Here is a 14,567-nt window from a genome sequence, read left to right as displayed (position 1 = left end):
ATACTTATAGGTTCAAATTTCTCTAACTAATTTTAGATTTTGTACATTGCGGTATCACTCGCCTTTAACTCGATTATTACAATTAGGTGTGCAATAGCAATAGACAACAGACATAGTAGAGATTAAGTATTAATAACTATTACTAAAGTTCTAGACTTTAATATTCTGTGCTTACTATAGGTACGAGTACCTATTTATTGTAATATTGTGCAAGGAAAGGATACATCGTAATGTTTTATTTTGTTAATTATAATTAATTATTGTCGAATATACCTGCTTCTGCTGCTGAATATTGCGGCTGTTGTTGCTTTGCCCAAAGGTTGACTGATAGAGAAGTCCGCCTTTTTCTTTTGTGCATTAAGGATTAAATAAATAAATAATGTACCTACCTATAGATAACTTTAAGCGTTGTTTGGTTCCAATATCGATATCGATGTCATTATTTTATTTAAGAGGAAATATTAGCAAGGAATAAGCTTTTCAAAAAGATTGTGTTGGGGAATTATTTTGTATATAATGTAGATATTATATGTAAATACTTACTTATAACTAAACATGTGTATGTTTTTCAACCTTTCAAAATACCTATTATTAGGTAATTGATAAAATGACAATATAATAATAATACGCATAACTACGTAGTTTTTTGCAATATACCCTAAATCAAGAATTATACAACATGTAGGTGTACCTTGAGGAATTATGTGAGCAAATATGTGTTGAGAATTATTAATTGATCCATAAAATATAAATCTTAGGAGAGAAATTGATAGTGAGAGTTAAATGACTAGTACTTGTGAAGATATAGGGAAATAAGCCTAAAAAATTATTAAATAAAATAAATGAAAATATTGAAACAAAAATAAAAGTTGATCCATTTAATCCATTGGTAGGTACCAGCAATGTTTTAAATTCTTTATGCAACACGTGCACTATGTTCTTTGTGAGGTTATTGTAGGCAAATCAAAATGTTCTAACACACTGCTGTTCGATGACCCACCGCTGCTAGATGACATGTTACGGCGACTGAACGCGACTGTCGGGTCCGTGGATCTGTTGGACCTCTTGGGGGGGAAAAGGGAGTGCCGTTTGTACCACACGACCCCCCCTAATGCGGCGAGCACAGCTACTAGGCCTATCGCCATGCCCGCTATGCCGGCTTGAGAGAGGCTCCGAGCGTTGAGCGCTGAATCTGGTAAACAAAGATAAAGAAAAGTCAGAAACCGGCTAAGGGGTTTTCCATACCAGCCGTGCAAGCGCATTTTATTTCATGTATTGGCTATATCTTTTCAACGTTTCAACTCGATGATTATATTTACTGATCAGTTTTCACATCCATTGTGACAAAATAAAATCGTCAGTAAATTCGCGCTTGTACGGGACAACGAACGGTAGACTTATTCGTGGAATGCTCCCAACCCAAGTGTATGTTGGACTCGTGCCTTCCTTAGCTTATGCAATAACACATGTTTTTACGTTTCAATATAATGCAGGCGCGGCTCGCCTTAAGGAGCGCTTGTGCGGTGCACTCCCATAAATAATCAAAATGAAATTATACCACCTATTTAATATATTACTATTTAAGATCTATCGTAAAAAACTCAATACCAATTAAATAATAACCTTTATTCATTATAAGTTTATTTTATAGACAGCTCACCACTACCTACTCGGCGTAATTTCATAGAAATCAAAGGTAACGCGCGAAGCGGAGCGCTTTGGATTGCGCTCCTATGGAAAAAGATTTAGTACATTCGATCAATAGGAAATTCAATAAGAGCGAAAGAGAAGTTTCGCCAGAGCTCCCCACGTGAAACAGAAAATTTTCTATGAGGGAACAGGCAAAATCGGACATCATTAATTTATTTGGTAATAGGATTTAGAATAAAAGAAGATCCGGGAGGAACTATCTATTGCTAAGATAAGATAATAAAAGATTACTATCTAATGCTCTTCAATTTTCACGCAAATGTTATATCGTTGTATTAAGTAAATAGGAAATGAAATGAAATGAAATTTATTATTCGTAACATACAGGTAGGTATAGGTATCATGATTTGTGCGTGGTGGAGATGCCGATAAGACTGAAGGATTTTTTTACCTGATAAGTGTTTCAAATTATCTGCCAATAATTGTGTAGCAAAATAATTATAATTATAAATAATAATAAAAAACGTATAAGCAAGAAAAAAACCTAAAAATTAGCTGTCAACGTATTTTGCGCCATCCTATAAAAGAGTGAGTCCATTTTATGAACAAAAGGCCGGTTATTCATATCCCGGCTGAGGTCAGTATGGTGATAAAAAACTGCATGGAGATACAACCAATGAAAACCTTTAAATTCATTGATCGACGCTAGCAATGTTGTACGAAAATCCATTGCCAGCGCGCTCTGCTTATTAAGCGGGTGCAACACTATGTTTCGCACAAAGTACCTACGAACGTAATAAATATTTCCACGCATGTTTGCGAAAAAGCTAAGGGCTCATTTAGACGGTGCCAGAACTCGCATGTGAGTAGTAGTAGTAGTAGTAGTAGTAGTAGTAGTAAACACTTTATTGCACAAAACAAGTACATAACACAGCAGAGTTTCATTACATTGCGTCATTTGATGGGTCGGCTGAATTGATGTAACGTCAATGGTCCGCAATGTAACTAAAATCGTACACGAGTTCGCACGCCGCGCCGTCTACCGTCTATATGGGCCCTTATGAATGTCCAAAATGTTATAAACTCACCGCTAACATACAGAGTGAGTGTGTCCCTCGCTTCTTCGGTGTCCCCGTCGACGACCGCGGCGCATGTCCAGACTCCTAGGTCCTCGGCCCGCACCGAGCTGATGGTCAACGAGCAGTCCCCAAGGTTCAGCTCGCGGCCGGGGGTGAAGTAGAAGCGATTTAGTATCGGACTACAAGTAAAACAACTAATTTAGCTACTAATTTTCACCTACCGAAACTGTCTTCAGTCTTCACAGGAAAAAGCCGAACCCATATACAATCAAAGTTACGCTATACAGGGTGCTTCCTGTAACAGGAGCAATAAATTAAACTAATGATATATATGAATAAATTAAATTAAAATAAATAACAAATGTTGGTCAGTTTGAGGAGTACAGCTTACAGTTTAATTTATTGCACCTGTTACAGGAAGCACCCTGTATATCTCATTTTAAAACGATATGTTGAAATTATATACCACTGTCCACCATGTAGGTATTGACCACTATGTCTTCATTTTTCACCTATCAATAGAGTGATTCTTGAGGAAGGTTTAGGTGTATAATTTGTTAACCCGTGCGAAGTCAGGACGGGTCGCTAGTATTTTATAATTTGATGTAAGTATGTTAACCATATCTATGTCCTTTCATTTGAATATATCAATATTTAAATTGTGGCTTTCCAATACAGAAGGGTCCGTATGCCTCAAGTGCAATTATAAGGACGTTTCTAAAGTTAAATTCTATGGAACTTGCTAACTACACAAAACAAAAGTCGCTACTAAATTGACATTCAGAGACAACTTTACTCGTAATATGGCGGTTTGTTTACATAGTTAGCAATTTCCATAGAATGACACTTTATCTGAAATTCCATCAGAAATTTCTTAAATACAAATCGTCCTTATTGCAGATACAAAACAATAATGATACTCTGACTAAACAATTTTCTGAAGGGCGCTCATGTTTTACGTGACGCGTTATGAAAACGATCAGGGACCGATATCATTGCAATACAATCTGATAGGTAATCATGTATTATGTAAATCCTCATAAACTGATAAAGGCCGTTAGCTTATATAGGTACTTAGTTATTGTTGCATATAAATCAGGTGTTTCTTTTGTTATCGAATCATCATTCACACTTAATCATAATCAATTAATCAAATTTAACCTTTCTACTCGTAGCCTAAGGTCCTATATAAGGCCCAGCCGTAAGTCTATTGTAAACATTGGACAATACAAATATCAATCGTCTAAAATACTGAACATTGAGAAAACTCTTCCAAAATAATTATCGCCTAGCGGCTCGGGATCCATTCCAATAAAATAATCTGCTCTATGACCACAGGTACTTACTTCTCTTCCGTAACCGTTTCATCGACGCTGAGCCCGACAAAACTGGGCGTCATGAACCGACAATAGTCGAGCGGCCGGACGCCGTTCGACGTACGGCAATAAACAGTGACCGTCTCCCCTACTCCGGTCTCTATCTGCTGATAGTTGGCCGCCAGGGGCCCCGTGACCCTCACGTTGACTACAGGTACTTACTTCTCTTCCGTAACCGTTTCATCGACGCTGAGCCCGACAAAACTGGGCGTCATGAACCGACAATAGTCGAGCGGCCGCACGCCGTTCGACGTCCGGCAATAAACAGTGACCGTCTCGCCTACTCCGGTCTGTATCCGCTGATAGTCGGCCGCCAGGGGCCCCGTGACCCTCACGTTGACTACAGGTACTTACTTCTCTTCCGTAACCGTTTCATCGACGCTGAGCCCGACAAAACTGGGCGTCATGAACCGACAATAGTCGAGCGGCCGGACGCCGTTCGACGTCCGGCAATAAACAGTGACCGTCTCCCCTACTCCGGTCTGTATCCGCTGATAGTCGGCCGCCAGGGGCCCCGTGACCCTCACGTTGACTACAGGTACTTACTTCTCTTCCGTAACCGTTTCATCGACGCTGAGCCCGACAAAACTGGGCGTCATGAACCGACAATAGTCGAGCGGCCGGACGCCGTTCGAAGTACGGCAATAAACAGTGACCGTCTCCCCTAGTCCGGTCTTTATCCGCTGATAGTTGGCCGCCAGGGGCCCCGTGACCCTCACGTTGACTACAGGTACTTACTTCTCTTCCGTAACCGTTTCATCGACGCTGAGCCCGACAAAACTGGGCGTCATGAAACGACAATAGTCGAGCGGCCGGGCGCCGTTCGACGTACGGCAATAAACAGTGACCGTCTCCCCTACTCCGGTCTCTATCTGCTGATAGTTGGCCGCCAGGGGCCCCGTGACCCTCACGTTGACTACAGGTACTTACTTCTCTTCCGTAACCGTTTCATCGACGCTGAGCCCGACAAAACTGGGCGTCATGAACCGACAATAGTCGAGCGGCCGCACGCCGTTCGACGTCCGGCAATAAACAGTGACCGTCTCGCCTACTCCGGTCTGTATCCGCTGATAGTCGGCCGCCAGGGGCCCCGTGACCCTCACGTTGACTACAGGTACTTACTTCTCTTCCGTAACCGTTTCATCGACGCTGAGCCCGACAAAACTGGGCGTCATGAACCGACAATAGTCGAGCGGCCGGACGCCGTTCGACGTCCGGCAATAAACAGTGACCGTCTCCCCTACTCCGGTCTGTATCCGCTGATAGTCGGCCGCCAGGGGCCCCGTGACCCTCACGTTGACTACAGGTACTTACTTCTCTTCCGTAACCGTTTCATCGACGCTGAGCCCGACAAAACTGGGCGTCATGAACCGACAATAGTCGAGCGGCCGGACGCCGTTCGAAGTACGGCAATAAACAGTGACCGTCTCCCCTAGTCCGGTCTTTATCCGCTGATAGTTGGCCGCCAGGGGCCCCGTGACCCTCACGTTGACTACAGGTACTTACTTCTCTTCCGTAACCGTTTCATCGACGCTGAGCCCGACAAAACTGGGCGTCATGAAACGACAATAGTCGAGCGGCCGGGCGCCGTTCGACGTACGGCAATAAACAGTGACCGTCTCCCCTAGTCCGGTCTCTATCTGCTGATAGTTGGCCGCCAGGGGCCCCGTGACCCTCACGTTGAGCCGGTCGGTGACCTCCACGCCCACTTGTTCGCTGGGCCCCATGTGACACGTCCACACTCCGGCGTCTCCTTCTGTGGCGTGAGAGAACGTTATGCCGCAGTCGCCCGCTTGAAAGTTCTCGCCGGTGTACCTGTTGCGAAACAAATTATAAAGCGAAAAACGGAAAAAACCGGCCAAGTGCGAGTCGGACTCGCGCACCGAGGGTTCCGCACCATCAACAAGAAATAGAGCAAAACAAGCAAAAAAACGGTCACCCATCCAAGTACTGACCCCGCCCGACGTTGCTTAACTTCGGTCAAAAATCACGTTTGTTGTATGGGAGCCCCACTTAAATCATTATTTTATTCTGTTTTTAGTATTTGTTGTTATAGCGGCAACAGAAATACATCATCTGTGAAAATTTCAACTGTCTAGCTATCACGGTTCGTGAGATACAGCCTGGTGACAGACGGACGGACGGACGGACGGACGGACGGACAGCGGAGTCGTAGTAATAGGGTCCCGTTTTTACCCTTTGGGTACGGAACCCTAAAAATTGTTAAGGTGCAGTAGGTTCAGCCAGGAGAGTTTGTTAGATCACAGTGCTGTTGCCAAACATTTAACCAATAATCTTGAGGCCTACCTTTAGTAACTTCATCGATTCGATACCTGACTTCTTGACTTTCGCTCGATAGAAAAAAATCACGAAAATTAACATCAATTAAATATCAACTAAACGGCAAATTTGCATTTCAATAAATCACGATGGCGCGTAAACACAATAGGCATGGCGTTCAAAGGGTTAACCACTTTATGATAAATGTGGGGAAGACGTATAAAATGTATTGCAGGAAAACCGTCATATGGCAAGAACTCCCGTATTTGTATAGGTACGTAGCACTGCAGACGAATATTGGGTTTGCAGTCACTTGGGCGCACAAGCGGGCGGGCCAGCTCAGTTCCCGCTACTAGGTATAATATAAGAGAGAGACAGTTGTATACGTAGGTTTGCCATTTGTTATCCAGAAAAAGATAATTAGGACAATGGCGAGAGTTGCCCCAGATACACCTGCCCGCCAACTTTTTATTAATTTCCGCATTCTAACACTCCCCTCCTTGTATATACAACTTATATATACTCGAGGTGGCAAAGTACGTCCGAGCGAACTTGACTTTGTTCCCCAAAAAACAGTGGAACAGTAAAAGATTCCAGGACAGCCGTCAGCATGACTTGGTACAGCCCACTCATCGCCTTAGGAAGACTGGCAATTGTATACATGTGGTTGGAAGTAAGATTTACAATAATATTCCATGTGACATTAAAAACATGAACACCATTTCGGGTTTTAACTCGCGCTTAAAATGTTTATTGATTCGGAAGGCCTATTACTCCGTAAATGAGTTTATTAATGAGAACAATGAGACAAAAATATGAACATTCCATCACAATGCAAATTTAAATGTAAATTTTTATTTATTTCTAATTTCTATACCTTATAATATTATCCTTAGCTCACTAAATGAATTGTAAATAATAAATGACGATGTATGACTATTACTGAATAAATGATATGATATGATATCATATGATATGATACGTGAGGACGTATCATATCATATGATACAGAGCGAGTGAGGACTCACTCCTGCTCTACCGACCATCTGTAAGTGGAGTATGTGTACAAACGCAATACAAGAGTTAAAAGCGACGAAAGAGCTTGTAGACGGTTTTCTCCAATAATATTATATAACCATAGATAGGTTATACTCATACTTGAGGAGCACAAAAAATACTTCCATATTCATTTCTGTGCCTACGAAGAAATCTGTTATTTTTGATTAGTTTTCTCATTACATCCATCTTTGTCACACTCGTTGTTAAACATAAGGTCGTCTTCTCTTTCGGTGTGCGGGAGCTCGTTAGCACGTGAATATTTCTCGCTTGTCCAGCCGCGTCTAAAGGAAACTTGTCCAATTTGTCACAAGTTAAGCGCTTCAATTTTGGAACGCCTATAACCTATAACGAGGAAGTGCTGCGAATTGTTGGAGAGAAGAGAAACCTACTGAGGACCATAGAGAATAGACGAGGCAGAATGATAGGTCACTTGATAAGACACGACACTTTCTTTAAAACTATATTAGAAGGCAAAATCGAAGCTAGAAGAAGAAGGAAGACCACGAGCAAGCTACACACAACAACTAAAAACAAAGGCAAATGTCGTGTCTTACAGGGACCTAAAGAACCTAGCCGAGGACCGCGAAAACTGGCGCATACTCCACCGACAAGAGCCACGCTCTTAAATTATGATGATGATATAACCTATCTTGACTTATAAATCATTGGTCTTCTCCAGATTGAACTTATCTAGATAACTTACCAAAACTGTTGGGTGTCATCAGCAAGCGGCAGCGGCGTGTATTGCGTCCCGTTAGGGTGCTGAAACCAACAGTATCTGAGCGCGCGGTCCGCGCGGCACGTCACAGTAAACTCTTTGTCCACTTGTGTAAACACCGTCTGTATCTCTGTCTCCTCGAGAATACGTTGTGCTGCAAAAATATTGATAAATAATACAATAGTAGCGACATATCGTAATAAAGTGGAAACTTAAAAAAAAACCTCTGTTTCATAATTTGTAAAAAAAATGATTACATTTTATCAATAAATTAATTTATGAAAACTATATTTCAGTCAAAATAGGTATCATAATTATTTCTTGTTATTCCATACATTACAACGGCTGCAGTGCTGCATAGTTACAACAGGCGCATAGACTAGGAATCCTCTAGACGGAGTTTAGAGCAATTATTTCATGAAACCGATGCTGCCGAAAATACGGGGGTGCGGGGGGACGAGGTGAGCGAATCCCGTGCCGTGATTGGTCCGTTCAAAGACACGGACCAATCACGGCACGGGATTGACTCGAAGATGGAGTAAAACTACCGTATATAGTGGCAGAGGGGGTAGCGTTACTATGCTCAGTCTAGAGGATGTCTTGTCTGTGCAACAGGCGTCACGTCCCACCCAACCTATAGGTACCTACATCATTTAGTAAGCGTTTTGAGGATCGAGTTGGAATGCTCTCAGTTCTGAGGTTTGTATTGCATTAATACGAATTGGTCCCATAGAGACATTTGAACAACCATTATCAAAAGTCAACTAGCCGTCCTACCTACCTTTGTCCTGAGTCTTTGTATTTATTTATTTTATTTATTTATTATTAACCAACTTTGCATTGACAGTTAAACCAAACATGCAAGTTATGGGTTACAAACGTATGTATAGTTTGTAGCTTTCTAGTAGAGCCCGAAGGCTTATCCTATTGTCTATTGTTCAGTAAAACCTTATACTTAAAATTAATTACGATATGCTTATCACTAAAATTAATTAATGTTAATAGTTGTGGGCGTAGATATTGACTCTAGATAGCGGGCTGCTGTGGCTAGGAATTTCGGTTCTGTTTGTGAGAATATGTCAAGAGTGGGATTATGTAAAATAATGTTTGTATGTGTGTCGTCGGTGATACGATGGGTACAGTACCCTGCAAGATTACTTACAGAGTCTATTATTGGATGAGACACTGATGAGAGCCTGCAGAGGGGTCTGTGGCTCTATGAAGGCACCCACCCACGCTTGTACGCCCACAGAGCAGCGCCACGTGCCGAAGTCTTGAGCTGTCGGATCCTCAATGGTCATACCGCAGTGGCGTTGCTCGAATCCATCCCCGTAATAACTAAAAGACAGAACAGTTACATTATGACATTGTAATGTACTTTAAATCTGTTACTTTATTCCTCAAAGTTTTCTAACTCTCAGATTTAGAATAATTTTTGAAGATTTTTCAGTGAAAGATATTACTCCATATTTTATATATATATATATTGTACCAATAAAGCTAAAGCTAATTCATAATAATGGAAGTGCGGTGTCTCTTGACACAAGTATCTCGATACTTAAAAAGAGACACCAACTAGAACACTGTAAAACTGTTTGGTTTACTGAATAAAATATTTTTTTTTTATTTTTTTTTTATGACATACAATGATGGTCAATTTGAAAAGGTGCAATTTTTATGGAACTTTTAATAAGATAATAAGGCCAATTAAACTTAAATGATAAAGCTGGGATTGTGGCCTATATATTAGGTACGTCTACATACTCATAATGGGTCCACAGACTACTAATTCGTTTGATTGTCTGTGATTAAGTCCTGTCTTTGTGTTAAACACTTAAATAGGTAATTTACAGGATTTCTGGTTTACCTACGTTTCATTATTGGTGCCACTTCACAGACAAGACATCCTCTAGACTGAGCATAGTAACGCTACCCCCTCTGCCACTTATACGGTAGTTTTACTCCATCTTCGAGTCAATCCCGTGCCGTAATTGGTCCGTGTCTTTGAACGGACCAATCACGGCACGGGATTCGCTCACCTCGTCCCCCCGCACCCCCGTATTTTTGGCAGCATCGGTTTCATGAAATAATTGCTCTAAACTCAGTCTAGAGGATTCCTAGTCTATGTGCCACTTCCACTAGGTGCGTAGCCAATGTGCAATCGTTAACGCTCCGTAGCGAACGAAACGCAACTGTCACTGACGCACTTTTGGGGAAGATTAATAGAAAGAGATGCTTATGATACGCCACGGAGCGTTAACGATTGGCACGTTGGCTACGCGCCCTGGGATATATACGATACCTATGTACGCCATCACTCAGCCCATCCATAACGTTGTAGCCAGATGCAGCATTCGTTCTTTGGAAGCGACAGAATGTGATGTTTTTCTCGGTGACCAGGATGTTACAGTACAAATGGATCTTGTTAGCATTCGAGTCGTGAATAAAGCCGACATCTAGTCGCTCCGCTAAAAAACAACGTTTCATTAATACTGGCTGTTGCCCGCAACGTTATCCTAAAATGTGTTATTAGTAAGTAAGTATTTTGTCTAAAAACTAATATGATAATTGTTAGGTATATTATTTCCAAAATGTTACCTATTTTATTTTACTTCAAACACAATCTTGTATTGTTGATGAATAAATATGATATGATATGATATGATACGTCTTTCGCGTGGTATTTTATTATTATTATTAACAAGCTTTTATTAGGTCGACCTGTACCTATGTAACTATGTAATGGAATCTAAGGTAACTAATATAACCATCTTCCAAGGATCATAGCATGAAAATTGGCAGCTGTATGTAGTTCTGATGTCAATACGATAATATGGTACTGTCGAACTGATCTGATGATGTAGACAGGAGGTGGCCATAGGAACTCTGTGATGAAACAACGCAACCTAATTGTGTTAGGGGTTTTTAGAATTGTCTCGATGAGTATTAGTTGTCTGTCGTAAGAAAAGTACAGTCAGCGATAAAAGCTTGTACCAAAAATTAAATTTTTGCCAAAAACTTATTATGCTCTACCGACGTCTATGTTCTTAATAACTCATTGAGAAATATGTATAAGTACTTATAATATGAGAACCTACTTACATATTGTCAGCCGCTCGTAGCCGTATAAGGAGCGTTAATAGTCTGACGCAAACCATAAAGCGTGCAACTTTCAAACCGGAGGTCGGAGGTTTGAACCCAGGCAGGTAAATAATGAGTTTTTCAATATGACCCCACAGGCTTTTTAGGTGAGCCATGCCGGGACAATGAGGAAGATGACGTTCAATTGCTCCTGTTAAAACGGAGCCTTATCCTTGGTGGTTTTAGCCTGCCCAACACTCCCAACAGACACATTTTGTCATACCTACCAGGGATGTTGCGAACATCCGCATCCGCATCCGCAACCGCGGAACATCCGCATTATTTTCAACATCCGCATCCGCATCCGCATAAAATCGATGCGGAGCTTATGCGGATGCGGATGTTGAACAAGTCGGTACAGGAACGTCTTAGCGGCGGCGTAAGTGCTAGGTAATTTCGTCATTACCTATAACGAAATCGTCTAGATCCAGAAAAGTCGGCGAAGTTACTGTTTATTAAATATAACGCACCTATATTCTTGCTCAAATACTAAACGTTTGGTTTTTATAATAAAAAAATACTAAAAATGTAATATTTGACGTTTTCTAAGTACCTAATCTTGACATCCGCATCCGCATCCGCGGATGTGAGGCTTTAAAAATCCGCATCCGCATCCGCATCCGCGGATGTCAAAAAATCTGCATCCGCAACATCCCTGATACCTACCTTCAACAGCGACCTGTCTCTGCACATGCAGCTCGCTAATCTTCCCCGGCAGAGCCAGAAAAACGTCCCAGTTGCCGTTAACAGCGCGAGTTATCCGGTCTAACGTCACTTCACAATGGCCGGCGACTAGCGAGCTATCTGAAGCAGGCTGGGCCACCATACAGTACAGGTTGTCTAGCGTAGTGAGCTCGACGTTGGCGTGCGTTTGGCCGTCCTGCAGCGAAATTGGGGGCGCAGTGTAAGATGTTCTGTCATCTAAAACAAAACAAATGTAGTGGACGATACGATTTAAATCAAGTTAAACAATCTGCCCACAGACAAACCAACCTCTAGACATAGCATAGTCGCGCTACCCCCTCTGCCACACATACGGTAGCGTTACTCCATCTTCGAGTCAATCCCGTGCCGTGATTGGTCCGTGTCTTTGAACGGACCAATCACGGCACGGGATTCGCTCACCTCGTCCCCCCGCACCCCCGTATTTTTGGCAGCATCGGTTTCATGAAAGAATTGGCCTAAGCTCAGTCTAGAGGTTGGATTGTCAGTGAATCTGCCAAGTGTTTACTGTGTCGAATAGACGAATAACACGTTATGTAGAGTTTAACCAAAATAGCTGGTGCGATAGTGCACGACACCTTGCATGTTATGACTATGCGGTGAAACTTGGCACAGTTGTTTCTTAGCTGGTCTTGAGTAGATTCAGACCGGCAGCCATCGAGAGCCACCGCACATTTAGTGGGGGACGGGGGGAAATTCGACGCTGCCGCGCTTCTATTGAATCAACATTTCTCTAAAACTATAGGTATTAGGGCATGTGATATATCATTTTCGGATAACTAAATGTGCGGTGGCTCTCGATGGCTCCCGGTCTGAATCTGCTCAAGACCAGCTAAGAATCAACTATGCCAAGTTTCAGCACATAGTCAGAAAGTGCAAGGTTCCCATACAACGGCGTGCACTATCAAACCAGCTAAAAGGGCTTATCTTCGCAGCATTTCTTGTCGAAAACTCAAAAGGTCTTACCTTCGACGTAGACCTCGATCCACCCTGAGATGGAATCGTTCCCGGCGGTAGCGGTGAGCCTCCAGCGCCCTTCGTCGGCTAACACCACATTCCGGACTCGAACACCACAGTTATCACTCCAACTCTCAAATCTGATTAGGAAACATTTAGGTAATTTAAGCATTGTCATCGACTACTTTACGTCAGTTATTGATGGTAATACAGAGGTCAAATCTAATAAAAAACGTGGGGACTTGGCGGGGCACAGTAGTTTGACAGCCGAATCAGATGGCGCTGTACTTCGCTATAGATTTTGTGGTGACTGAATTGTCAAACATCGATTATTCTTGACAACCAGAGTTACCGTACAATGTTCGGAGCCGTACAAAGAGTATAATAACCTCTAGCCGCCCAGAGACCTATAAAAAGGTCTCCTGTTCCATTCTAATTTGAACTTTGTGTTGACGAAATAAAATTTCATTTTGCTTGGCAAGGTTTGACGTATGGGCGGCTAGAGGATAATATATGGAGCCGTACAACACCAGCTACATCACCTGGTAAATTCGAGTCATGAATTTGTCTTAGGCATTGATGTACTTAGGCCTCCAGTAATGCTTTGTAAAAACTTCCTGTTATAATTATAATCGTCTGGGAGGGCACCAAAATTGTAGGGAATTCCTATAGATATTAACATTATTGAAAATATTTTGACACAATTTGATGTAGAGGTATATCAACCACAGCTGTGCAGGTGCAATTTAAAATTTGATATCAAATTTTGAATTATTGTAAGAGTAGAGCATTTAAAAATTGTATGTAGGTACCTACAAGATAGTTACTACCTATTACTTATTCTGTGACTGTACGAAATTAAGTAAAAATATTTCTCATAATGTCAATAGGTATCCAAAGAGGAAAATGGGGACTACGTTTTTATGGAGAAGCGGTCGTCCCCTTATTTCCTCTTACCAGCAACACTTGCCTGTTGTCGGGTGGAGTCCGAACATCGAAAGTCACTCCCATAGGTGTAGTGACCGTACACGTGTATGGAGTAGGCAATACCCTGCGAAGTTTCATAAGTGCCTCGTGCCCTGTAGCCACCTGCAGCGAGTGCGGCGAACCCAGTCCTTGCTGCATCGATAGGAGATTATCCAAATGTATATCGATTACGTCCTGCGCGAATACATTTTGTATACTGAAAGCTGCAAATAAGTGAAAAATAAAGTACGTAGCCTGAACAATTCCCTGTTTGCATTTTAAAAGTCCTTCGTTCTGTCGCACCCGATTTATACATACCGCCAAAGAATAAGCTTAACACAAGTACTTTCGTAGTCATTGTAAAAGATAGTAAATGATTCAAAACACTAAAACATATCGTAATGCGAACTGCAGTCCTGATTATCGGGGTAGATGCGACAGACTGACTTAATTAATCATTTGATATCATTATCGAACATGAATTAGATTGATCGACTTACCTATTGTTCCTTTATCAATTGATGCAAGCAAGTATGTAGATACTAGGTAGGTATACCTACCTAATAGGAACTCAATAGTATTATTCAGGTATCGTTACAAGCGAGCCTTTTTTTTAAC

The 14,567-nt window shown here is 41.8% G+C and overlaps 1 protein-coding gene across 1 annotated transcript; it reads right to left on the bottom strand.

Annotated features, from left to right (window-relative positions):
* Positions 1–932: 932 nt before the first annotated feature.
* On the bottom strand, positions 933–14,307 carry LOC134662597 (uncharacterized). Its single transcript, XM_063518869.1, has 10 exons — positions 14,296–14,307; positions 13,954–14,204; positions 12,993–13,123; positions 11,970–12,224; positions 10,465–10,630; positions 9,325–9,500; positions 8,148–8,316; positions 5,612–5,920; positions 2,739–2,908; positions 933–1,192 (listed from the first exon to the last, which is right to left on the bottom strand). Exons 1-10 carry the CDS (start codon positions 14,305–14,307, stop codon positions 933–935), a joined length of 1,899 nt encoding a protein of 632 aa, XP_063374939.1.
* Between the last annotated feature and the right edge of the window lie 260 nt (positions 14,308–14,567).

This window comes from Cydia amplana, chromosome 3, assembly GCF_948474715.1.
Source record: "Cydia amplana chromosome 3, ilCydAmpl1.1, whole genome shotgun sequence".
In the NCBI taxonomy this organism is placed as follows: Eukaryota; Metazoa; Arthropoda; class Insecta; order Lepidoptera; family Tortricidae; genus Cydia; species Cydia amplana.
This window is presented reverse-complemented; position numbering and strand designations above follow the sequence as displayed.